We start from the raw sequence: 24634 nt of genomic DNA, 5'->3' as shown, positions 1-24634 counted from the left end.
GCATTTTCCGCACTCACCGCGACAAATGTCACTGTCAGTCCCCTCAAACCACAAACGTTGCTGCTTGACGAGGTCCACGTCCGGGAGTCAGGGGCGCATGAATTGTGGCTGGTGTCCTCTTCCTACCGTACCCACGCAGACATGTCTCCATTTACCCAGTACGGAGTACGAATAGGTACTGAATTGGTGACTGTCCGCTGTCGGAGCATTCGTCCGTACCTTCCAGGTTCCACGTTTGTCAATGTGGCTTGTGGGCTGGGTGTGGCTGGTGGGGTCAAGCGGAAAGAGACGGCCCAGAATAAACCAAGACGAAGAGGTCGGCGAGGGCGAACAAGAACCATCCCAGAGACATCGTGACTAGTGCTTCACGACGTCGACCCTCGAGACCGTCACTGGTCAGAGCCTGTGTCGATTCATGAACCCGACTTGGGATGCATGACCGAGGGCCAACCCGAGCACAGCAAGGAAGCCAACCGTTCATGCTCAGGCCTGCCATCGCAAAATTTCCATCCGATGGTGCCGAACTGAGGTCAATCACAATCTACATTGTGCAGCTGCCAACAACTCTTACAGGTGGATGTACTCTAGCAATTCTGGCAGAGCAAGGAAAAATATAGCGTGCCCGTCCCGTCGTAGCGGCAGCGCAAAAGGCCGTCAGGTTGTATGCGTAATGATTGTTCAGGTCGTGCGTGCGTGTCTTTTCCGCTGCGAGTCCCGCTGTAAGATCGCCCAAACTTTCGGGACGCCGGGACCCTCCCACGTCTCCGTGCGACTGGCAGTCAGCTGGCGGCACTTCAGCTTTCCTGCTCTTCCGCCCGCGTCCTCCACTCCCGCCCAGGTGCTGAACCCTGTCAATGCCACCTTCTTCCATTGTACTCAGCGGTACAGAAAAGGGCACTCGGGACATTTGGCAAGAGGGAAAAGGCGACATCAGCGAAAAACAAGCAATTCGCTTCAGTGGTGGGAACACTGGAAAGTCCATACCTGTCTTGGCTTCCGGATTGATTGGCTCCCCTAAAACAGATACCCATCTTCTCCAATTTCTGAGATCGGCCTCGACGACTCTGCGACTGCCCGCCCGCCGCGTTCCGCTTCGTCACTTCTCTTCCTTTCGACGCGTCCGTCGACTTTTGGGACGACTTAATCCGGTTCCCCTTTCCTCCCAACCTCATCCAACGTGCTTTTGTGCTCCTGACTTTGCTTCATTTCGCTCCAACATCTTGCGCGCCGCAGCATTAGCACCCTCTACCGCCGCAATCATGCGCTGGTTAACGTCCTTTGCGGGCTACTTGGCCCCCATCTTCCTCATCATGTCGCCAGTTCTCTCCTATAGCGACCAAGCCCTGTCGATGCACAAGAACAAGTCCAGCGCCGGCTTCTCTCTCGACATCCCACTGATCATGCTGGTAGCCTCTCTGCTGAAGTGTGTTGAGAACATCTGCCCCGTCTCTTCCGAAGTAAGCTGACACAATTCGCTTTTCCACAGGATCTTCTACTGGCCCGGCGCGCGATTCGACACTGCCTTGCTCATCCAGGCCCTCCTCATGATTGTGATGCAAGTCATCTTGCTCAAGATTGCTCTGGATCACCGATTACCACCCTCGGCCAAAGGAGGAGAGGCTGCGACGCCCTTCGCCAATGTCAACGACGGTCCCGTCTTTGGCGCACAGAGGCCCTACCACTTCTGGCAGTGGAGGTCGCCAAAGCCGTGAGTCTCTTGTCTTGCACAGCGCATTATGTGACACGACTAATAGCTGCCCATAGTTACTGGCAATTCCTCCTCTACCTCTTCATCGGCTTGACCGTCTGCGAACTGCTCCTCGCGCCCGTGCGACCCGTATACCAGACCTACTCCATGCTCATCGGCTACATTGGTCTCTCGGTCGAAGCGACGCTGCCCCTGCCTCAGATCTTCTCCAACTCGCGATCCAAGTCTTGCAAGGGCTTCCGCTTCTCCGTGCTGGCGAGCTGGCTGATTGGTGATGCCATGAAGATGTTCTGGTTCTTCACGTCAACGACCGAGATCCCCTGGGCATTTAAGCTGTGCGGCATGTTCCAGGCCGGATGCGACTCGTTCCTCGGTGTCCAGTATCTCATGTACGGAGATGGCGAGAAGGGTGAGATCAAGGAACACCCCATGGCCCAGTATCCTCAGTACCCTAACGGGGTTTACAAGCCTCCTTTGCCCGAGCACGTCAGTGGCAGGTCCAGTCCAGCCGGCCGAAGAACCTCTAGCCCCTTTGGCAAGGAGTTGCGATAAATCGCAGGTACCTCGATGACCTACTCTTCTAATGCACGATGGTTATTTTGGTCCACGTCCCACCGATATGTACGGATACGTCCCGCATAGCAGCGTTGTAAATTCTGCGAAGTGTTGCAAAAGATATGGGAGAGGCAGCTTAGACAGGGATTAGAAAAGGAGTTTCAGGGGCCAACACCTTAGGGCCAATGGTAATTGCCGTAGGACTGCAGGGGTTTGATGAGCGAACGACAGCTCAATCTTCTCTTGATGGTGGCCAACGTCGTTATCTAGCGTTAGTGAGTACTTTGCTTGCTGGTTTCCAAGATGGCGTTTGGCATCACGAATGGCGTTGGAAATGTTGGTCGGGGTGACGTACATACATCTGGATACCCAATTTATTTATACATGCGTGAAAAAAAGTTTGGTGTTAAAATTGATTTAGACGGACAAATGATGAGCCTGGCGATCAAGTCTTTCCTTATCTCAGCGTCACTAGATGTCGCCGTTACCCAGGAGTTGCAGAGGCTCCCAACCACCCACTTTTCAAGTTGGCCACCCAACTGACAACTACCGTACCACACCACCACCATCGTCAAATCCGATCTCGAGACGATTTACGGATAGCAACTCTGAGAGCTCATACCCAGCACCAGATTCTGCTAGGTAGTCAAGAAGAAACGCTCACTTTCGCCAATTTTTTTCTCTTTCTCCCACTTCTACATACAACGACCTATTTATCCAGTTCTTTTGTCGACTTTATACTTCATCCCACTGTTTACTCCTTCACCCGGCCAACCAGCAGGTAATTTTCCAAATCGTCGAAGCAATTCTCCAGATACCCAAATCGACGTTAGACCAATTCGCAACTCGAAATCTCAGCAACACGGGTTTTGGAACCTTTTCAAGACGGCCTATCCATTTACGATTTTAGCTGGTCTCGGAAGCATCATCGCAGTGCCTCGGGCGCATCAGCAGCATTCATCCTAGTTCAGTCTCTAGCCCATTGCTTGGGTGTTCCTTGCATCGCTCGAAGAGCAGTCGGATTTGGGCTCTCCACGAAGTCATTCATTTCGAGATCTGACTGCTTCGTGGGTTATTCTCTTGTTAAACAAGAGCTCGGCTGGTTTGCGCGAGGCTGGATACGTAGGTGGGAATTAACTAAAGGTAAGCATTGTGTAGTGCCTTTCTTACTATGAGAGACGAGTGCTCCGTAACAACTACAGTTCTCCTGGTTTGAACTTTCATCAGTCCCCTCAATGGACCTTCGATTTCATTGAAAGTCACGAGAAGTGGCACGATGGCCATGCTTTGGGTTGTGCTTCGTACGGGCCTTGGTCAATGTTGGAGCCTGCTTTCCTAAGCTCCATCTCAGACATAGGTGTCAGTCATAGACAGAGTATTTGGGGCAGTTTCGTCGAGATGTTGCCTGTTTCTCAATTGACGCTGTTGTCACTACCTAGCCCTACATGTCCCCTTCTTCTGGCTACATCTCGTGCGTTGCTACTGCCTACAACACTTCTTACCAACCCCCTTTAAGCATTCCTACCAGTGAGCTACACTTGACCTCACAGGACTTGCATTCAGACAACATCTATCTTTTTCACCTTCCTTAAATTTCAGTCTCACTTACTTCTATACGCTTTAACTGACTGACCTGTTTAGTCTAAATTCCACCCTGACTAAGGTACGTGGTCCTCAATCGGCAGGCACGCAACTGCGGAATCGGCTTCCTCGTGTAAGTCGATACAGTTGAGCTGCTCCTTCTCAGATGAGCTCATCGCCGCCTTCCTGCGCTTCTGTACAGCACCTCCTCGCACGAGACCGGCCTTGCCCCCCTTCACTCATCTCACTTGAGCTCGCTGCCAATTCACATTCTCCCCTCTCCACTCATACTCAGTGCTGAAGCTTACATCTACACACACACTTCAGAGGCACACAGCAAGCTACCGACCACACCTTGGAAGAGACCAGGCCAAAACATCCTTCGTACTCAGTAAGTATACCAATTTTTTACTTGAAATTCCTCTCCGTTCCCAATCTTCGGAATAAGCCCAAAGAAATTTGTCGCTTACCGCAACTGCCTGCCCTCCTTCTCTTACTACTCCGCCTTCATTTTTTCCTCTGAGCTCTTCCTCCTCTCCGCACTCACCCACCTCTGCGCTGCCTACCTTATTTTGATCCTCGACACATACCGGGCGGGCTTCCACATTCTGCACCACAACACGGCACTCCCAACATCAACCCAGACCTGATCCCTCCACCGCAGGTCGCGCACGAACAGAAAGCGCAATAGAAGCTCGCTGTGTCAGCAGGTACAGATACTCTTGATCGTCACAGATTACCTCTTTCCCTACGCTACATTTTCTTTTTCCATTTGCTCTCTGACCCTTCCGTCGACTCAATACTAATCCGTCGATACTATAGATCACCAACCAAGATGGCTCCTGCAAACTTCAAGACCTACGAGTCTCAGGCTCGCCTGCTTCGTGCCATTGTGGCCGCCCACTCCGATGTCAAATGGAACTACAAGGGTAAGAACTACGCGCGTTTCCTCTCTTTTCGTCCAGCCCGATTCTCATTCTTCGTCACTCCCGATTTCCTTCTGCTATTCACTATCGTCGACGTCATTTCTGACGTACGACAGATATCCAGAAGTTCTACGGTTCGGATATGACCAAGGACGCTCTCAACCATCGGTTCAGAGCTCTGAAGAATCAGGGACATGTCCTCCGGCAGGCCGATGAACAGAATGTAGACTGCAAGGCCATTCCCGTGGATCTTCCCAAGGAGAAGAAGGGTAAGCAATGCTCCTTGCCACCCTTGCTTCTACCTTCTTTTTCTTGCTTTCATCTATCGCGCCTTCCTGGCCTTTCTCCTCTGTACATTTCCTTGAGTTCACTGCACCTTTACTGCAAATTGACTACGGAGTATACTGACATTAGACGACAGAGATTGCCAAATTCTTCGGCGAGTCCACCGCAGATGGTATCCAGTTCCAGTTTCGTGGCATCAAGAAGGACGCAGAGTCCCTCAAGCAGACTGCCAACAGTGGCGGTAACCCTGCCTCTGCCTTGACCCTCACCGGCGGCACAAACAGCAATGTTTCTACTCCCCGCAAGCCCCGTACCCCTTCCAGCAAGGTCCGCGCCTCGGGCGGTGGCCGTTCAACCACGGCCAAGAAGACCATGCCGATCAAGATCGATCCTGTGACCGACGACGATGATGATGAGGGTGATGATGCCGTCGACTATAACGTGCTCGAGGACACTCCCTCCAAGACTCGCGTCCACAACGTCATCGACGGCCGTGTGACGAAGAACAAAGCCGCTCCTCGCCGGAGTGCGACTCCCAGTCGCGCCGCTACCATCGCCGCGGCTGCAACCATTGCACAATCTGCTGCCGTCGACCTCACCACCTCCGACAGTGAAGTAGACACCCCCAACAACACTTCGGGCTACGAGCTCCCTACCATCGTCGAGGCCAAGCCTGCTGCCGTTCAGCATCCGTCCTTCGAGGAGGCCGTTGCTCAGAATCAGACCATCATTCAGCCCGCCGCCATGGCTAGCTTCACCGGAAACGACAGCTTCTCGCAGTCGATGGATGCGGCTATCTTCAATCCCGTTAACAACATGAATGACGAGCTCAACTTCAGTTTCGCCGAGAGTATGGTGAACTCCAACGGCGGCTTCGACTCCTTCATGGGCGCCGAAGGAGAAATCTGAGCTGGCTTTTCATTGGCATGACGAAGGAAGACCGAGGTCTACCGCTTTTCTGAATCTTTCACGTTGTGGTATCGACAACTCCTCTTTACGGAATGGGAATGGGAACTTGGCGTTGGGCTTGGACTAATCTCTTCATCCTGGGATATCAGCCATGGATAGCATGTACAAAAGAAGACGAAGGATACCGAAGTGGGCTTTCCCCTATGCTTCTATAGATAGATGGATCTTTTCCCACCGAGCTCGCAGAGCTGTATTGTGTGGAAGAGCTTTCCAATGAGATACCAAGGCAATAGGCCGACTTGATTTGCATATCTCGGTATTTTGTTCCCTAAGTGACTATGCACTAGGCGGTGCTTGTCGCATGTTCACGCGGCGTTAGGACCTAAGCACTCTAACTCAAAAGTCGACATTTACCTAGGGGCTTCTATCGTAATTATCCCCTGACTTTCAGCATGACATTCAACAAGATTTCACAAGGCATCAAAACGAGTATTGCAGGCAAGAATTGACGGGTATCTCCTCTTTCACTCATTACCACTAGCTAGGGGCAATCGGGACTATATAGAACAACCAAGCCCCCTAGAACTTTACTATTTTTCCTTTGCCTTTTTTTTTCCTTCCGGTGTTTATCCTAAATATCGAGCCCTCTTCAGGTCTCCTTCTCGCCCGACAACAACTTCCAAAGCGCATCCCTCTCGACGTAGTCATGGTGTATAATGTTGACGAGCCAGTACTCGGAGCCTATCCGCTCCAGCAGCGCCTCGCTCTCGCTGCCCTTGCCGTAGACCTTGGCCCACTCGCCCCAGATTTTGAAGGCCTCCTCGGCCCAGGCGCGGAAGCTGACCTCCTCGATGATGGTCGGGGTGATGATCTCCTTGCCGGGGAAGACGCCCCACGTGACGGCGTTTGTGCTCGCCTCCGTGCCCTCGAGGACGAGGCCGCCGCTCGCGTCGGAGGAGACAAAGTCGCCGGCGCCGTTGGCGGCGTAGAAGCAGATTGTGTTGTCCGTCACCTCGTTGAGGCGGGCGACGAGGCCGGCCCAATCTGAGGAGGGGATGAAGAGCTCGACAAAGGCCTTTTGAAAGACGAAGCCGTGCTGGGGACCCCAGCCGAAGGTCGGGTCGCGGGAGGGGATGCCGTTGACGGCGGGCTGGGAGGCGACGGTCCACCAGCCGCGGGTGTTGAGCTCGAGGAGCTCCTGCTGGATAATGTTAGACTCGGGGAGGAGCTCCTCCTCGGACCAGGGGATGGCGGCGAGCTGGCCCTTGATGTGGCGGATGAAGATGTTGTTGATGTCCTGGACCGTCTTGGGGGTGCCCCAAAGGCGCATGGCCTGCGTCACGGACATGTGCAGGCTGACGCCGTAGCCGTCGATTTCACCGTAGGCGGGGGAGCGGGCGTCACCCCAGCGACCGTTGGGAAAGTCGTCCCAAGTGGCTTCGCGGCCTACTGCGCCGACACCCTCGGAGATGGCGAGGGTGTTTGCGCGGGTGTTCAGGGGCTCTGAGACCATGAGACCGGCGGTCGTCGTCTCGTATGCAGGATTTGAGGCTGATCCGGAGACGATGATGCGGTTGTGCGGGTCTGAGCCCATTGAAGATGGCCGTCGTCCGTTGGAGAGGGTGCGAGTGGCCGGGTGGGGTACCGGTGACAGGCCGTTGAGCTGGACTGCAGGAACGGCGACGGGGACGGGGATGCCCGGGCCGTCGTCTATGATGGCTTCTTCGTCCTCGTCCTTGGGGTCGGGGATCAGGCCCGTCCGTTCGAGGATGAAGGACACGGCCTTTTCGAGGTTGAGGGTGTAGAAGTGGAAACCCTTGGGGCCGGGCGTCCTGCTCTTGACCTCCTTGACCTGCTCGACGAGCTCGCTGAGGATGTCGACACCGACGTGCTTGACCTTCTCGTCGTCACCCTTGGCCGCGTCCAGTCGAGCCATGAGGTTGTCGGGGATCTTGGCGTGGCTAAGCTTGGTAGTCCGCTTGATCATTTGGTAGCTCTGGATGGGCATCAGGCCGGGGAGGAGGATGATGTCCTTGAAAGCGCCGCTGGGGTGCTCCTTCAAGGTCTTTTCAAAGTTTTCGTAGGCCTTGATGTCGAAGAAGAGCTGGGTCATGATGAAGTCTGCGCCGGCCTGGACCTTGTCAACCAGGTACGGGAGGTCGTGCTCGAAGCTCTGTCCCTGGGGATGGCTCTCATCTGCGTGTCCCTCTGGGTAGGCTGCGACTCCTATGCAGAAGTAGTCGCCGTAGTTTTTGCGAATGTACTTGACCAGGTCGACGGCCCAGACGAAATCCTCGGCATCGTCAGTCTCAGAGTCCTCAGTGTCACGGTACTCGTTCTTTCGCGGCGGATCACCTCGCAGGGCGAGGATGTTCCGGATACCCAGGGCCTTGGCATCCTCCAGGGCCTTGTCGATGAGCTTACGGCTCATGTTGGTGCATGTAAGATGGAGACAGGTGGTGAGGCCCAGCTCTCTCTGGCATATCTCGGCCAGCTCCAGAGACTTTGTCGAGGTAGATCCGCCGGCTCCCCAAGTGACGTTGACGAAGAGAGGCCGCAACGCCCTCTCCATTCTGTCCAGACGGTCACGCAGATTAGAAAGTCCCATGGCCGTCTTGGGTGGGAAGAACTCCAAGGAGAAGTAGTTGGCGTCTGCCGGCAGAGCGGCGATCTTATCCGTGATCTTCTCCATCGTGAGGGCGACGAGTTGTAGCTCGTGTACTTTGAAATTGATGCTTGAGATGAGAGGTTGTAGTTTTGACGCGCCGTCCTCCTTAATTGTGCGTTTAGTGAAAATATTGCTCGGCGTTTAAAACCGTTTGAGATTCCTTTGTCGATATCAGACCGCCACGGAGGGGCAGGGGCGGGGGACGAGTCTTGGAATTTGATACCGCCTAGTAACGTGGGGAGCTTGGGGATAAGTAATGAGCAGATGGGCAAGGGGGGTTCACAGAAGACTCAGTAGAACAGAGCTCCTTGTCTCAGGGGATCGAATGTGACGTGATTGGCTTGCTTGCGCTGTCGTCATTCCTCTAGAACAAATTGGATGTGCACCCACGAAGATATTCAAAGGCAAAGACGCGGGACATTGAAAATGATTTTGGCGGGGCAAGTTCTTTTTGGGAGATAGCAGAACGCACTGTACCACCGACTTCGGATAAGGCGCCCAAGGTGCGGCTAGGCGCGGTATACACAGTGTTAGAAGCCGCTTGAACGGTTTTTAGTTATTCCGCCGCCCCCTTCTTTCAGCGCTCTCGTCCGTTGCCCTTGGAGAAACCCCATCTTTGTTCGCAACCTCTATGCACCAGTCCAACGTTTCCGGAAAGGTAACCTCTATTTAATTTCCCATTACTACCTTGCTCAAGGCAAGAATCGTCATGCATCACAAATCCCGAACATTGAAACCCCAATCACGACAGAGCCCCGTGCCATGGTGTTGGTCCAGCACTGTCACACCTTCCTTCATAGATGATATGTCCCAGGGGTGTGCGGAACGAATGACGTTCCCCTGCAGGGCCACCTGTCAGTCTGCCACTAAAATTCCGCAGGGTAGGGGCGGAGATGCAGGGGTCCAGAGAGCTCTCCGTTTTTGATGGAGCTGCACGGCAGCTGCAAACGCGACCACCGCTTTCTTCGCTTCAACCCGCGATAGCGTGACGCCGTTGCATGACTCTAAATTTGCTGTCTTTTGCTTCCTCCACCAACGACCACTACCTACCTACCTACCTTACCCTGCCCAACGACCATGAAAATACCATACCAATGCAATTGATCCACGCGAAACATGTTGGCCGCCTCTGGTCCAGTCGGTCCATCGCGACCTTGGCGAAGAATGCACGACCATCCCCGGCTCTCGTAGCTCTTCGACAGGCTCCGTCTTTCGCAAGGCTGTGCCTAGCTCAAGCGACGCAACGACGGAGCTATGCCGATATCAAGCTCGACTTCACCGCTCTCGACAAGAAGTGGCGTCAGAAGTGGGATGCCTCGAAAGCTTCTACGGCGAACGATGACCCCAGCAAGCCGAACCAATATGTGCTTCCGATGTTCCCATACCCCTCTGGTACCTTGCATCTCGGCCACCTGCGCGTATACACAATTGCCGACGTTCTTGCTCGCTATCACACGATGAAGGGTTCCCGCGTGATGTTGCCAATGGGATGGGATGCATTCGGTCTTCCGGCTGAAAACGCTGCCATCGACCGTGGAATCGCACCTGCGACCTGGACCAAGACCAATATTGCTAAGATGAAGGAACAACTGGAGGTCATGAATGGCAGCTGGGATTGGGAGAGGGTTTGTTCCCCAGCTCGCCATCTCTACTATAGCTGACACGATGTCTCTTAGGAACTGACTACCTGCGACCCCAACTTCTACAAACATACCCAAAAGATTTTCTTGATGATGCTCGAACGTGGCCTCGCCTACCAAACCGAAGCAGAGGTTAACTATGATCCGGTCGATATGACAGTACTTGCCAACGAGCAAGTTGACGCCAATGGATGCTCTTGGAGATCCGGTGCCAAGGTCGAGAAGCGCCAGCTGAAGCAGTGGTTCTTCCGCATCTCTGAGTTCAGGGACGCATTGCTGAAGGATTTGGATACACTTGCCCAGAACGACGCTTGGCCCGAGAGGGTCTTGGCCATGCAGAAAAACTGGCTCGGAAAATCTACTGGCGCCGTTATCAAGTTCCCGGTCATGGCCATGGGCCACGATGTCCACGCAGCTATCGAGGTCTTCACGACGCGGCCGGACACCTTGTTTGGGGTCCAGTATCTCGCCCTTGCCTCAACCCACCCGATCGTGACTTCATTAGCGAAGGCCGACCCCGAGCTTCAAGCTTACTTAGATACTCTACCCGCATTGCCTAAAGACTCTAAGGTCGGTTATATGCTGCCGCACGTACGGGCTATCAACCCGCTGGCATACCACGAGCAGACTCCCGACGACACCAAGAAATCCATCCCTGTGTACGTTGCGCCCTATGTTCTTGGCGACTACGGCGAAGGCGCTGTGATGGGTGTTCCCGGTCATGATCTGCGGGATAACGCTTTCTGGAAGGAGCATCACTATGATGAGCCCGTGAGGTTTGTGTTGGCGGCTTCGGAAGACGAGTCAACTTCCGCAATTGCGAACGAACCTTTCGTCGAGCATGGGGTCATGACAGCAAATAGCGGTCCTTTCAGGGGTAAATCCTCCACCGAGGCGGGCCGGATGCTCATCGGCATCCTTGAGGCGGCAGACTTGGCTAAGCCGGTTGAGAAATGGAGATTGAGAGACTGGTTGATTAGTCGTCAGCGATACTGGGGAACGCCTATTCCTGTAATTCACTGTGGCTCCTGTGGCCCAGTGCCTGTTCCGGATGATCAGCTGCCGGTCAAATTGCCCGACGTTAGTCATCACTGGACAGATGGGAAGGCTGGCAACCCATTGGAGAGAGCCGAAGACTGGGTGAATACTAGCTGCCCCAAGTGTGGCAGTCATGCAAAGCGAGACACCGACACCATGGACACCTTCGTCGACTCAAGTTGGTACTACGCGCGCTTCGTGGATCCTCACAACACATCACAGCCGCTCTCTGTTGAGGCGGCAAAATCACTGCCGGTGGACCTGTACATTGGTGGTATTGAGCATGCCATTTTGCATCTCCTATATGCCAGGTTTATCTACAAGTTCCTGGCTACAACAGAACTGTTTCCTGCTTCAGGCGAAGCTGACTCAGTCCACGAGCCATTCAAGAGACTAATTACACAGGGTATGGTGCACGGCAAGACGTACACCGACCCCAAGTCAGGAAGGTTCCTGAAGCCAGATGAGGTTGGTTTGGAGGACCCTTCGAACCCCAAAGTTGTAGCCACAGGGGCTACGGCAGGTGTGTCATTTGAGAAAATGTCCAAGTCCAAGTACAACGGAGTCGACCCGACCGAGTTCATATCCAAGTACGGCGCTGATGCGACCCGAGCTCACGTGCTCTTCCAAGCGCCTGTGGGCGACATCCTTAACTGGGACGAGGACAAAATCGCCGGAGTCACGCGTTGGCTACATCGGCTTCATGACCATGCGGCCAAACTTCAGGAGTTGTCGGTCGAAGAAAACCCCACCGTGGCTTACCTTGAGGAGCGCTCAAACAGTTTGTCTTCTCTGGGCGACAAGGAGCTCGCTGTCTGGGACGCTGACGCCGCCATTTGGAGAGCGGTTCAAGTAACGATTGGTTCCATTACCCAGTCCTACGAGACTGTCTATCCGATGAACACCATCGTTTCAGACCTTATGAGTTTGACTAATACCCTCCAGGAGAACACTGGAGCGAGCCCTCTTGTCCAGAGGGAAGCCATGTGTGTTCTCCTTCGGATGATGGCCCCAATTGCACCAGCGTTCTCTGAAGAGTGTTGGAGCCTCTTGCATCCAAAATCAGGTTCCATCTTCGAAGAAACCAGTTTCCCTGCGCAAGACAACACGCTGTCCCTGTTGAAGCCGCGTAAGCAGTCTGTGGCTATTCAGATCAACGGCAAGCTGCGCGGTGTTGTAGAAGTGCCCAACCCCCCTTCTGGTCTGGAGGGAGAGGCATTGCGCGACTGGATGGTCGCTGAGGTTCTCAAGTCTGATGAAGGCAAGACCAAGTTTACTGAAGGTCAATTCGATGTCACATCCCCGAGGAGAGTCATCTTAGCTCGTGGCGGCAAGACGATTAACTTTGTAGTCTAGAGGTGTAAAAGTATGTGAGATACCCGGTGGTTTGTACAACATAGAAGCCGAAACAAAAAAGAAATCAACATCACTCAAAACAAGTTAACTTGCCTGCCAGCCATGTCTACACTTTTTCATTTTAAGACAATCTCAAGTATATCCGCGTTCGCCTTGAAGCTTCCCCCACAGATATCTTAGGGACGGAATTGCAATTCAAAGTCTTACTCGAACTCTCAACACCTGCAGCATTTCCAACACTTCGAAGTGTGGCGATTGCTCTAAATTTACGCTCTCAACTAACTTCTGCTCTCTTCGCGTTGCTATGCCTCAAAATCTACATCATACCCATGAAGCTCCTTGTATGCGCCTTTTTTGTCGTGTGAGTCTCTAAGTCATCTTCTCGTCTATTAATTTCTTTTCATGCGATCTTGGTAACAATCAATTCACCCTCGGCGCCCTCGACTTCCAGGAAAGACCCAGTCTCGAGCTTCTTCTTCCACTTGCCACTCTCGTAACGTCCCAAAATCATAGTCATACGCAGCAAGGCTCCCTCACTGGAGGCGTGCTCGGCTCCACCCTCTGCGATTGGCGTAAAGGTCCACCGACCAAAGGCCCAGTTGAGAATGTAGCGAGATTTGGGATGCGGTGGTGTGGGGACCTGAGAGTCCTCGTCAGAGTCTCTCACCGTCGACGACGCGGTTAAGACAGCCTTTATGCGGTACACCTCGTCTTTCGGCGCGGCGCGCAGCAGCTTCTGCAAGCTGTCAGCGTTGACAGCCGCATCCTTGGGACCCTTGAGTTCGATAGAGAGAACCTCGACCTCTGACTGGTGGTCGTGCGAGTGGTCCTCCCCCTTGTGGTCGTGATCATGTGTGTGCTCCTCCGTAAGACCCTGCGCGAGACCACCGTCCACGCCAAAGACCAGCTCAGCGCCAACCCAGCCTTTCTTGCTCTTGACCCAGGGAATATCCACCTCGAGGTCGCCCACTCTGTCGAGAACCTCATCGAAGCGGTCCTCAGAGCACAGCTCCCACTTGTTGAACACAATCAAGTCCGTGTACTTTGCCTGGATGCGCGCCGTGTAGCTCGTATCCTCGTACCCCTTCCAATTCTCCGTGTCAATGACGCTGATGACGCCGTCGAGGGTATAGTTGCCCGTCTCGCGCGCGAGGCGGTTGACCTCGAGGGCCAGCGTCGCGGGGAAAGCAGAGCCGCTCGTCTCGATGACGATGCGGTCCGGGCGGACGGTGGCGTGGAGCTCGGCGAGGGCGACGCTGAGCTGGCCGACGAGGTTGCAGCAGATGCAGCCGTTGAGGAGCTCCTGCACGCCCGAGATTGCGTTGGAGGAGGCCAGCTGGGAGTCGACGGCCAGGTCGCCGAATTCGTTCTTCAGGAGGGCGAGCTTGTAGGACGGGTTCGCGGCCTTGAGCTGGGGGAGGAGGTTGAGGATCAGCGTCGTCTTGCCGGAGCCGAGGAAACCGGTGATGATTGTGATGGGGATGGGCGCCATGATTGGCAAAAAGTCGCAGAGTGCGCGCACGTGTACCGAGAAACTCTATAAAGTTGAAGACCGTGAACGACCGGCTGGGCAAATGACAGCTGTTAAGCTTTGGTATAGGTATGGTGTCTGGATTGCATCAGATCACCCTCCAAATTTTTTGGTTGAGGAAAATGGCGCCGCCGCTCGGAAGCGGGTTGTCGCGTGGTGGTGGGATGGAGGGGTCGTAGAACGCCGGTGCAGTGCGATAAGGCACCCGATAAGAACCGATAAGACGTCCCCTTTCGCTGGGGATTTTAAGGTTATCTTAGCGGGCAGCCAAGGGGACTGCAGTGCCGAGCTAGGCGGTTTGACGTCATTGGCCCCAGTTTGCGGGTGGCTCACACCATCTATCATGCATCACATCGACAGCACCCAAGCAAACCAGGCAAGCACGGCAGGCACCAGATCAGCCCGTCCTCCCCGAATCGAATTGAATCGCACACACATCCACCTCAGCTGCGGGTTGGTCTTCGTCCAAGCCTGGAGGAAAAGGTCAGTCCAGTCCAGTCCAGTCCACCCCGCCCAGACCTATGCGATCATAGCCTGGAGCTGGGACGCGCGGTCACCGTCTACCCGCCTCTGCCCAGTCCCCGACTCCTGCTTTCCATTACTGCATTCAGGTTCAGCCCAGCTCCATCCATCCCAGCGGCCCCATTTCCATGAACCCGCGCAGAACCGCTTGCCACGTTTGGTTTCTGACCTACCTTACCGTATTACTTGAAGTAACCCCCTTCCCCAGCTCCCCCAGCCCTGTCGGGCTATTTCCTCCTTCCATCTTACCTTCTAGTCTATCAATGCCTGCTGCTCCGCCACACTCGAGAAACTCAATTTGACTTCACAAGAAACGCAGTACCTATCCATTATCGCCCTACGTATCTACCTACTGTCACTATCGTCTTTCGTCGCCCATTTCATATCACATTGACCCACCGTCTCAACCCTACGACCTTGACGACACACCATCACCGCATCCGAACCCCTTCCCTCTGCCACCCGACACCAACTATCTCAGCCGCAGCACCAGCCACTCATCATGTCAGCTGAGCCCAACAGCAAGTTTGCGCCTGAGCCTCAGATCACGCATAAAGGCCGCGAGTTGAGCTTCAAGCAGAAGTTAGACCAGGCCGCCCACGACGTCCGTAAATCCGAAGAAGAGCCCAAGCAGAACCCTATTGTCGAGAAAGGTTGGTAAAAGCATCATACCCATTCCGCCTTGCCATCCGCCTTGCCATCCGCCTTGCCATCCGCCTTGCCATCATGTCAATACATCATAACTATACCGTCACTTCAGTTTCATAGACCTTCGCGTTTGCACTATACAACAACCCAGATAGTCCCGTCCTGTCCTGCCCTGCCCTGCTCTGCCCTGCCCTGCACTGCCTTACCGATTCAAGCCCCCCCCTTTCCTTTTCCTCAAACTTGTCTAGATACGTGTAGCTCATCAAGGACATTCCACAAAAAAAGTGACACAGTACATTCCAGCCGCCGCCAAGATCCTCGGAAACCCGCAGGAAGAAAAGGAGGAAAAGATTTCGCGTCCTGGAATTCCGGGACCGCCCGAACGGCCGTACGACGACGTCCAGGTGGAGGAGTTTATCCGCCAGCAGCACCGTAGCAAGGGGGAAGACGGTATTCTCCAATGAAGTTTTGACGAAACAGGAGCGCGACCAAGGAAAGAAGAATAGCGCCATTCATTCCTAACCCCCCTATACTGCATCTCCTAGAAGACCAAGGGAAAACAAGCACCAGAGAGGCCTGGAGAACAAGTTTTTTTGATTGAATTAGCGGCGTTTTTGCTTTGATTATTCAAATCATCATCTCGGTTTTTATGAGCCTTCACGACGAAATGAAGCTGGCTTAAGTTTGCACTCGCCTTCTTTTTTTCTCCCCTCCCACACCTACCCCTCGCAACGTCATCCCATAGCGCGATTCTGTCAACGGGCTTGGCGGTGATCAAAGCGCGGGGAAACCAACTAGCATCCAACCTCACATCATGAGCAACGACTCCAACACCCTCCTTATCCTCTCAGCACTCAAGCATTCGTCAAAGGGGAAAAGGAAGCACATGGTATGTGTGAGTGAGAGGCCATAGCAAAGACACCCTCAAAGAAAACCTGTATTCGTACTTCAATCTAAAAAAACAATAACGTTATTGATTCAAAATAATATCGCAACACCTTTGGGCCCTTTGTCCACCTATGTCAACTCCGCTGTGGGCAGCAGTAGCCCACAAATGCCGCCAATTAGTAAATAAAAACGACATGTTTCTTTCATGTTTGAAAAAGTTCGAAACTCCCGGGAATTATAGCCAAAGATTAAGACAGAACAAGGATCCAAATAACCGCATTTTTCCAATGAACCCTTCTCCCGTCAACCTTTTTCTTTTCCCCTTTTTTTGATCTTTCGGCGCGAGCACACGGCGTTATGGAGATGCATGATGGGAATGGAAAAGAATTAGCGAGTCGATTTAAGCAAAGATGGTAAGGCCGGCAGCCATTGCGATACCGCAAAGGAGACCGAGGCTCTTCTTGAGAGACGGCGCGGAGGCAACCTGGACTGTGGACGGCTTGGAGCCGGAAGCACCACCGGTAGCGGTCGAGCCAGATGCACCACCGCCGGAGCCGGGAGCGCCAGACTGGCCAGGGGCACCGCCAGCGCCTCCAGCACCACCGGAAGAGCCTCCAGTGCCGGGAGCACCGGATGCGCCAGGGGCTCCAGGAGCGCCGGACTGAGCGGGGGTTCCACCGGGGGCACCACCGGCACCGGGAGCGCCGCCAGCGCCAGGGGAACCGGACTGACCGGGTTGAGCAGGGGAGCCACCACCAGGCGCAGCGTTGTTGTAAGAGCCGTAGCTGCCGTAGACGCCGTAGCTTCCAGCGCCCTGGCTGCCAGAGGGAGCAGCGCCGTTGGAGCCACCACCGTTTCCTCCAGCACCACCGCCGGGGGAAGAGCCGCCAGGGGTAGAGCCGCCATTGTTGGAGCCGCCATTGTTGGAGCCGCCATTGTTGGAGCCGCCATTGTTGGAGCCGCCATTGTTGGAGCCGCCATTGTTGGAGCCGCCGTTGTTGGAGCCGCCGTTGTTGGAGCCACCGCCGGGCTGGCCGCCTCCGTTGTTGTTGTTGTTGTTGTTGTTGTTGTTGTTGTTGTTGTTGTTGTTGTTGTTGTTGTTGTTGTTGTTGTTGTTGTTGTTGTTGTTGTTGTTGTTGTTGTTGTTGGCGCCGCCTCCGTTGCCGGTACCCTGGCCGTTACCGTTGCTGTAGGAGCCGTAGGATCCGTAGACGCCGTAGGGGGCGGCGGTGATGACGGGGTTGGAGTCGGCGGTAACACCGTCGCCGTTGATCACGACGTCGGCGGTCGGGGTCGGGATGGGGCAGATGATGGGAATGGTCTTTTGGGCGCAGGGCTCGCAGAAGACGGTGGTGGGGGCGAAGCAAGGGGGGATCTCCTTGGTCACGTACTCCCAGGGCTGGCCGGTGCAGACCTCGGTGACGGTGTAAGTGGCCATCCATGAGGTGGAGGGGTTGGCTGCGAGGGCCGTTGTGGTGTACACGGTGGTGTAGACATTGGTGGTCGCGGTGGCGGTGACCGTGGCCGCCGGGTCGCAGGTGAAGAAGGCCGAGGTGGTAAGAGCTCCGGAACTGGGGTGTATGTCAGCGAGTCTGTTTAACACGAGAGGTGATGATGATGTATCAAAAAAGGGGATGGTGTTCTCACCTCATCTTGACTGTTGTTTAGTACTAGCTTGGGGGAGAGTTGATTAGGCGTTTATGGATTTGAGGGTTTGGAATTAGTTGTATTGGGCGAGCGAAAGGATTAGATTGAGCTGTACGGAACGAGCGACAGACAGGTTATCCTGGAATTACGGAACGAATGTGAGGGGACAGAGTCCAACGAATGACTGGGTGAGCGAGAGTTCGTCTGGGGGCGGAAGACCGGGGGAACGGGGGGGAGGAGAGAGAGAACTGGGGAACGAAAGGGCTAATCCAAGAGTTTGCTTCATCACGGCCGGCCTCTTCGTCTTATAGGGAGAGACCAGCAACAGTCAGGAGCACGGCAAAAGGCGAGCCAAGAACCAAGAAGGGGGTTAGCTGGAACACACGCACACACACAAGCCCGGCCCCTGGGTACGTTGTTCCCCCCCGACTGGCTGTATGAAAGCAAGCATCTGGTGGGAATGATGGGACATTGCGGCACATTCCTCAGAGCCCGGGTCCGGACGACGATGGTCCCCTTGGGAGGAGCCGTTGACATCAGACATGTCCTCTCCAACCTGTGTGAGTAGGGAAAGCATGCGGTAATGTCCACCTTGGAGGGCCGGAGTGGATGCTAGAGGTGGTGCGGCTGATCCGAGAAGTCGGATTGAGGAGAACCATCTTCCAATCCTTCGTGTAGCTTGATTGCCAGAGGTGGGGATACTATCACCAGCTTGGCAACGACGACGGACGAAAAGAGGCAAGGGCACATATCCTGTATGCCGGGATCAGAGACTCGGACGGGTGCCGGGGCGTTGACGCGCAGCAGCATTGCTCGGGGAGCATGGCCAAGAATGCAGCCAGGGGCCAAGACATGTGGCATGGTTACACCTCAACGGAGGGAAAAGAGTGAATGAGGAGGAGAAGAGAAAGACGGGCCCATGGAAACGCTTTCAACCGTCTTGTCGTCTGCCAGGACTCCGGGAGGTTCAAAACCAAGACACGTGCAGATTCGGGACTAACAGTCTAGAACCCAAACCGCTTTTTTTTTATCGTGTGCCTGGATCTTTTCCCCCTTGTACCTGAGGCTGTCACGCCCATGTCTCGTCCTACTGGGATTTTGATCGACCCTCACGGCAACACTGAGGCGGCGGCATTGGGAATGGAAGGAACCAGGAGGGACGGAGACTCCCTTACGGAAGGAACTCTTGCACCAGCGGACCCATCTTTTCTTTGCTTCGTGGTTCGCTGAAGAGTGAAGACGGTGTTGACACTTGACAGACACTTCACTGCACCCTTCTCTTGCCTTAATCCTCTTCAGCCCCAAAATGACGAGAGATGCCATTGGCATGCTCTCTGCCTTCCACCACTTTCAGACGGAGTCAGAATTCAACTGCGGCACGTAGGGAATGGCATTGAACCAGTCCAGCCAACCGGCATGGCGTCAACTTGGACAGGGATGAGGCTCGGTACATTCTCCCATCACTTGCCGGCGCCGTTCCTGGACCCAAGGTTCCTTGGGAGCGAAGGTCGAGGTAGCGAATCAGTACGTCAGGTTCAGGAAAGTAGGTACCTCCTCAAAAACCTCAAAATTCTTTGCAAACGGAACCCGGAAAATGAGCGCTATCCGGGTTACTGGCACCACAGGTCTCACTATTTCAATGGTAGTGTCCTCCGTCGCCTCAACGAGCGGGCGACAAAGGCAAAAAATACGCAAGCACGACTCATGCCTGTTTCGAGAATTTGGCATGTCCCCCATCAACAGCATCCCTCACCCACCGCCCGTGAAATGGGCCTGGGGAGAGACTTCCTATAATCCAGGGAATTTTAATCTGCAGAGCGATCCAACTCCGAAGAGAGGAAAAGGCAACGCGACACCGTGAGAAAAGACTGGGTGTAGGTCGTGGCAGCTCTGGGTTACTTTTTGATCTAAGGAAAAAAAAGAAGAAGAAAGAGAAAAAGATTTTTGGCAGCGAGCCGCCCTTTTGAAGCTGCTGGAATTTGGCGCTAGGCCGTCTTGGGTCTGACCCATCACTCCTACCGTGCAAGACTTCTGCTCTTTCACTGTCCACTGGCACTGTGCGGTACTGCAGAGATTTCTATACAATCCACAGTGCCCACTTCCGATATGTGGAACCGCGCTCTTCAACCTTCACCGTTCCAGTGTTACCAACCGTTCCAGTGTTACCATCACCACGTTGATCACGCATGCTCAGGATAAGATTATCAATTCAGCCCCGTCTAGTCTAACCAGTCAAGGAATTCCATCATGCCAGAGATTTCAGAGAACTCCATTGCCACGCGGAACGACACCGAAAACACCAAAAGCCAAGATTGTTGGACTCCACGGGCTCGACTCGCTGAAGCAGCCTGCCAGCCCTACATTACGAGGGGCTTTCCCCTCTTCCCCTTATCCCAAGCGCCTGAACACCCAAGTATGCATCTACCATTAGCCGGTTTTCATGTCTCTCTTTCTCTCTCTTTTTCTACCAGTTCTTGGTGACCGTCATGGTTCTTGAACCCGCAGCGAAGTCCTTGGCGTAGTCGGTGCCGATATACCGGCCCTTGAACATCCAGATAATGATACTGGGCAGCCTCCACGTGCCCATCTGGCCAGTCGCCCTGCTCCGTCCAATCGTGATGCCGGCCACAACCTTGGGGTCGACAACGTACGGCGCCGGTCTTGGCGCACCCGTGAAATGAGCCTGGATGCTCTTCACCACGTGCTGCACCTGCAAGTCCGCCAGCCGCCCGTACCCGCCCTCGAGGTTACCGACGTCGCCCACCACAAAGATGTTGTCGTGGCCAGTCGCGCGCAGGCTGTTGTCCTGCTTGACATAACCGGGCGGGTCGAGCATGTTGGACGGCAGGAACGCGGTGTTGGGGATGGCGCCGACGGTCGGCAGGTACGCGTCCGTCTGCAGCGTCGTCTTCTTGCCGCTCTTGTCCGTCAGCTCAAGCGTCTTTTGGCCATTGGCATCGGTCTTCACGCTCGTGACCTTTGTGTTGTGGATCGTCTTGACGTTGAGCTTCTGCAGTTCGTTGAGCGCCGCCTTGCGCACACTGTCGGTGAAGGGCGGGCCGAGGGGCAACTCGTCATTGTAGATAAAGTAGACGTCCTTGTTGCGCTTTTGCGAGTACTCAAAGCCGATCTCGCCCACTGTCTCGGTGCCCGTGATGCCGCCGCCGGCGACCACGATGCTCTTGGCGTCGGAAAGCTGTTGGCGAATATCACTGAGCGCCTTCTTGGTCTCCTCCGTCGTGCCGACCTCCTTCCACGGCATGCTCTCCTTGGCGCGAGTGCCGGTTGCGATGACGACGGCGTCGTAGGCGATTGACCTGCGGCTGCCGTCGTTGACCACCACATCGACGGTGTTCTTGTCGTCGTTGAGCTGCTCGGCCTTGCCGATGATGACCTCGTAGCTTTCCTTGGAGTACTTTGCGAACGACGGCTCAATGGGATGGAAGAGCACGTCGTCGCCAAACTGGCCCGGCACGACGCCGCGAACGGAGGCGAGGTTCCAGTAGCTATGAAGCTTGGGTGTAAGTGGATGACGTCTTGCATAGTGTGTGTGTGCTACGCCACCAAAGAGGGAAACTTACTGCTCGGAATTGGGCGTCACCAAGACGACCTTCAGGTCCTTTACCAATGGCACCGTATGCTTCAAGGCATGGTGTGCAATGGGCAGGCCAGCCAGGCCGGCACCAAGAACAACGAGGGTAGGCATTACCGCTTTGCTGTTGACGAATTTGATGCGTTCGTGTGCAAGGTAAGGTAGGGGAAGTTGCGTAAAGAAGCTTCTATAGCTCGAGGAGCTCGGTAGTAGCTAGAAAACAGCGGCAGGTCGTATTAAGGGATTGTCGTCCCCCTTGCAGTTATGCTAGGATGTAGCTCTTCCGAGTTTCTGATTCGTTTCGAAACGTTGGGAAGATGTGTGAGTTGATTGTGGATGAACAAGCCGGGCTGCTACTATCGATGAAGAGAGCGAGGGGCGACAGAATCGCTTTATACAAAACTGGAACGGACTTCAAATGCGTCAACTCAGGAATTAAAGTTGTGTACGATAGGAGAATCGGCCTTCACAATTGCGCCTAGGTTTTTTTGCGTGCAATGGGGCGCCAAGGTGTAGTACGCGGTGTAACTCGGAGACATTTCTGCTCCGTTTTGGTGTAGAGCACCCGACTCATCGACAGGGCCCTCCCGGAAAGTGTTAAGCTCTCAACCCCGGACGGACACTCCAAGACGGGAAGGAACCACTACCTCAGATAGAGATCTAGGTAGACAGTTACACTAGATTGCTCATTGTGGATTTGTGACAAAGCGCATCTTTACGGATTAGCCGCTCGGGGCGGATACAGTTATTAGTCAGGTAAGAGGACTTCAATCTATTTTACCTGTAAACTAGGCGCGAGAAAAATAGGTGCAAGTGACTCATGCAATGGGGGAGAAAACATCCGCTTGCGTGATTTGCAAGGGAGCAATGGCAGTAAATGGGCCAGACAAAGACATTTGAGAATTGGGCAGCACACTTGCAAGGGAAAGCTATGTTTGAGAGTGCGAGCATGCGAGCACGCGCGCGGGTGCGGAGCGGACTTTTTTTTGCAGTCACAAAAAGGTACTACCAACCGCGCAAGATTGAAAAGCAGGCGCCGTCATGACTAAGAATCCGCACGAGGGCAAGTCGTGACGATTCTCTCAGGAAGGAAGGGCGTGGCGAGGTCACATGATTGAGCATGTGATACCGGAGCTGACCAACAACCCGGGCCCGTGCAGATGAAAGCCCCTAGTCAGAATCTCGGGGGACTGGACCCAAATCCCTCCGGACCGGCCAGGTTCCTCTCCCGACCTGGTTGCGTTCTTATCCCGACCCGGCCACGTTGACCCTCCGGCCTCGTACTTTAATGCCCCGCGTCCCGAACCTTGGCTTCACCTTGCCTTTCTCCAATGTTGTTGTCGGCTCAGTTGATCCGTCATCCGCGCTGTGGTGATGGTTAATCGGCGGGAGATCCAAGTTTGCGCCGAACGACCGGGATTGTTACGGCATCAAGATCCACATGTAGGGATGGGCGACTGGTGGATGAACCACTATCGGGATGTCGGTGCTGAGATCCTTACCACCACAAGGATGAGCTAATCGCAACTACGCGGTAAATAGAACACGATGTGCCGCATCTCAACTGTTGTATTGGCATGCTGCTCTACCCTATATACGACTGGCATCCCTCCACATCCAGCTTACAGCGGCAGCCAGGGAAAGAAAGGAAAACATCTTCTGGCCTCTTCAGCAGGTTACCCAAAACTCCCCATCCCGTGCCCATTACGGCCTATAAAGGTCTACATGAAGATGAACAGGGAACCAATGAGGCAGAGACCCATGGTCATGATACCGAGACCGGGAGCGAGACTGAGACCACTGGCGCGGGCGGGGTTTGACGGCTGAGCACCACCAACGGGGGGCGCGCTGGCACCGGGCATACCAGGCATCGGCATCGTCATACCGGGGGCCATGCTCATGCCGGGCATGTTGGGCATGCCAGGCATTCCACCGCCTCCGGGCGTAGTCGGGGTTCCAGCAGGAGGCGCAGGAGCGGGCATCGGCATCGGCATCGGCTTGGGCTGCATGGGCATGCCACCTCCTCCACCGGTGCTGTTACCGCGGCCGCCTCCTCCTCCAGTTCCTTGGCCAGCGCCAACGGGTCCGGCGTTCGTGACGCGGAAGAAGTTACCGGCGACAACCTTGTCCGAGAGACCGGCCGCCATGAGACCGTTCATGACATTAAAGTCACGACGGCTCTGAGCCGCGCCGGAGAGGGCCATGAGGCCTTGCTGCGTGATCATCGTATGGTCGACCGCGACGAAGGTGTATCGATGGCTGAGAGGCTCTCTCGCGGGCGGGTTGGGACCAATGTAAGGCGCCAGGGCGGCCGCGTTCATCTTGTTCTGCATGAGGAACACCTTCTTGGGCCCGGCGGTCGTGTTGAGCGTCGTCGGGGTGTCGGCAGACATGAGGCCGGTCTGCATCCAGTGGAGAAGAGTTCCGGTCTTGGGGGGCTGGTTGGTCGGGACGTCGATATCCACCATTATCACCGCATACTGGCCCTTGAGCTGCTGCTCGGTCGCGATTGTGGGTTGCGTCTGACTAGCTGTTGGGTGATTGTTAGATTGACCTCGCTCTTTGGTCTCGATCGTGTGAAAACCTACAATCCCTAGGCAAGTTCACGCCATCCAGTGCCGAGATGCCTCCGTAAGAAACAATTAGGGGGGTGTTTGATTGGGGCATGAAGCCCATGGGCGTAGCGGCCGACGTCAACGTCGCCGCCGCCAGGACGGCAATAGCCTTGGACAACATTATTAAGAAATATCTCGAAGGAGCGTATAGTAAGTCGCTACTGTGTTTAGAATCGAAAGGAAAGAAGGAATGAATATGAACAACACAGCCAAACAGAAATACCTGGCTCAACCACAACGTCGTTTAACAGGAAAGAAAAAGAGTTTTGACCACGCTTATGCTACCTTTGGGCGACCTACCCAGACATTATCTAGGGCGCCTACTCTTTTCGCCCCAAGTAAACCTTGGGGGTCATCCGTGGGTGCGGAAACAATGTCGATCCAGGATGAAACGCAGTCTTAGCACTGTTGTTACAAGACGCAACTGTCTGCTGCATGAAGCATTGGCCCGCGGCCACACTCTCTGGGGCTCGGGAGATGCGCGTCGATGGACGGGGAAAGCCTGTACCTGGATTATGCAGGGTT

The 24634-nt window shown here is 54.6% G+C and overlaps 8 protein-coding genes across 8 annotated transcripts; 3 read left to right on the top strand and 5 right to left on the bottom strand.

Annotated features, from left to right (window-relative positions):
- The first annotated feature begins 695 nt into the window (after positions 1 to 695).
- Positions 696 to 2685, top strand: BDP55DRAFT_658637 (uncharacterized protein). The gene is made up of 3 exons (XM_060574497.1): positions 696 to 1423; positions 1487 to 1708; positions 1765 to 2685. The coding sequence occupies exons 1-3, from the start codon at positions 855 to 857 to the stop codon at positions 2258 to 2260; spliced, it is 1287 nt and encodes a 428-aa protein (XP_060431798.1). The 5' UTR covers positions 696 to 854; the 3' UTR covers positions 2261 to 2685.
- A 1994-nt stretch (positions 2686 to 4679) lies between these two features.
- On the top strand, positions 4680 to 5964 carry BDP55DRAFT_726981 (uncharacterized protein; the record flags this gene model as incomplete). Its single annotated transcript, XM_060579227.1, has 3 exons — positions 4680 to 4773; positions 4887 to 5039; positions 5192 to 5964. The coding sequence occupies 3 exons, from the start codon at positions 4680 to 4682 to the stop codon at positions 5962 to 5964; spliced, it is 1020 nt and encodes a 339-aa protein (XP_060431797.1).
- Positions 5965 to 6456: 492 nt separating this feature from the next.
- On the bottom strand, positions 6457 to 9070 carry BDP55DRAFT_658628 (methylenetetrahydrofolate reductase). The gene has a single exon (XM_060574496.1). It carries the CDS (start codon positions 8654 to 8656, stop codon positions 6614 to 6616), a length of 2043 nt encoding a protein of 680 aa, XP_060431796.1. The 5' UTR covers positions 8657 to 9070; the 3' UTR covers positions 6457 to 6613.
- A 656-nt stretch (positions 9071 to 9726) lies between these two features.
- On the top strand, positions 9727 to 12666 carry BDP55DRAFT_726979 (leucyl-tRNA synthetase; the record flags this gene model as incomplete). Its single annotated transcript, XM_060579226.1, has 2 exons — positions 9727 to 10257; positions 10309 to 12666. 2 exons carry the CDS (start codon positions 9727 to 9729, stop codon positions 12664 to 12666), a joined length of 2889 nt encoding a protein of 962 aa, XP_060431795.1.
- A 90-nt stretch (positions 12667 to 12756) lies between these two features.
- Positions 12757 to 14379, bottom strand: BDP55DRAFT_77365 (CobW/HypB/UreG). Its single transcript, XM_060581183.1, has one exon. It carries the CDS (start codon positions 14156 to 14158, stop codon positions 13067 to 13069), a length of 1092 nt encoding a protein of 363 aa, XP_060431794.1. The 5' UTR covers positions 14159 to 14379; the 3' UTR covers positions 12757 to 13066.
- Positions 14380 to 16191: 1812 nt separating this feature from the next.
- Positions 16192 to 18047, bottom strand: BDP55DRAFT_77335 (uncharacterized protein). Its single transcript, XM_060581172.1, has 3 exons — positions 17903 to 18047; positions 17237 to 17826; positions 16192 to 17162 (listed from the first exon to the last, which is right to left on the bottom strand). Exons 1-3 carry the CDS (start codon positions 17905 to 17907, stop codon positions 16504 to 16506), a joined length of 1254 nt encoding a protein of 417 aa, XP_060431793.1. The 5' UTR covers positions 17908 to 18047; the 3' UTR covers positions 16192 to 16503.
- Positions 18048 to 20366: 2319 nt separating this feature from the next.
- BDP55DRAFT_726975 (uncharacterized protein) lies at positions 20367 to 21608 on the bottom strand (the record flags this gene model as incomplete). The annotated part of the gene is made up of 2 exons (XM_060579225.1): positions 20367 to 21408; positions 21484 to 21608. The coding sequence occupies 2 exons, from the start codon at positions 21606 to 21608 to the stop codon at positions 20367 to 20369; spliced, it is 1167 nt and encodes a 388-aa protein (XP_060431792.1).
- A 1380-nt stretch (positions 21609 to 22988) lies between these two features.
- On the bottom strand, positions 22989 to 24634 carry BDP55DRAFT_77189 (phosphatidylethanolamine-binding protein). The gene is made up of 3 exons (XM_060581124.1): positions 24410 to 24634; positions 24083 to 24218; positions 22989 to 24024 (listed from the first exon to the last, which is right to left on the bottom strand). Exons 2-3 carry the CDS (start codon positions 24168 to 24170, stop codon positions 23216 to 23218), a joined length of 897 nt encoding a protein of 298 aa, XP_060431791.1. The 5' UTR covers positions 24171 to 24218; positions 24410 to 24634; the 3' UTR covers positions 22989 to 23215.

The sequence above is a fragment of the Colletotrichum godetiae genome (genome assembly GCF_030913485.1).
Source record: "Colletotrichum godetiae strain CBS 193.32 chromosome Unknown BDP55scaffold_13, whole genome shotgun sequence".
Lineage (NCBI taxonomy): Eukaryota > Fungi > Ascomycota > Sordariomycetes > Glomerellales > Glomerellaceae > Colletotrichum > Colletotrichum godetiae.
Note: the sequence above shows the minus strand (reverse complement) of the source record. Positions and strands in the feature narration are given on the sequence as shown.

Bases quoted from the DNA above. Each gene is read 5' to 3' on its own strand.
- BDP55DRAFT_658637 (XM_060574497.1), top strand. From the start codon at position 855: ATGCCACCTTCTTCCATTGTACTCAGCGGTACAGAAAAGGGCACTCGG. The intron at 1,424-1,486 runs GTGTGTTGAGAA...GCTTTTCCACAG, and splicing joins CTGGTAGCCTCTCTGCTGAA to GATCTTCTACTGGCCCGGCG. The intron at 1,709-1,764 runs GTGAGTCTCTTG...AGCTGCCCATAG, and splicing joins CAGTGGAGGTCGCCAAAGCC to TTACTGGCAATTCCTCCTCT.
- BDP55DRAFT_658628 (XM_060574496.1), bottom strand. From the start codon at position 8,656: ATGGAGAAGATCACGGATAAGATCGCCGCTCTGCCGGCAGACGCCAAC.
- BDP55DRAFT_77365 (XM_060581183.1), bottom strand. From the start codon at position 14,158: ATGGCGCCCATCCCCATCACAATCATCACCGGTTTCCTCGGCTCCGGC.
- BDP55DRAFT_77335 (XM_060581172.1), bottom strand. The intron at 17,163-17,236 runs ATGGCGGCTCCA...GGCGGCTCCAAC, and splicing joins CAACAACGGCGGCTCCAACA to AATGGCGGCTCTACCCCTGG.
- BDP55DRAFT_77189 (XM_060581124.1), bottom strand. From the start codon at position 24,170: ATGGGCTTCATGCCCCAATCAAACACCCCCCTAATTGTTTCTTACGGA. The intron at 24,025-24,082 runs GTAGGTTTTCAC...ATCACCCAACAG, and splicing joins CGTGAACTTGCCTAGGGATT to CTAGTCAGACGCAACCCACA.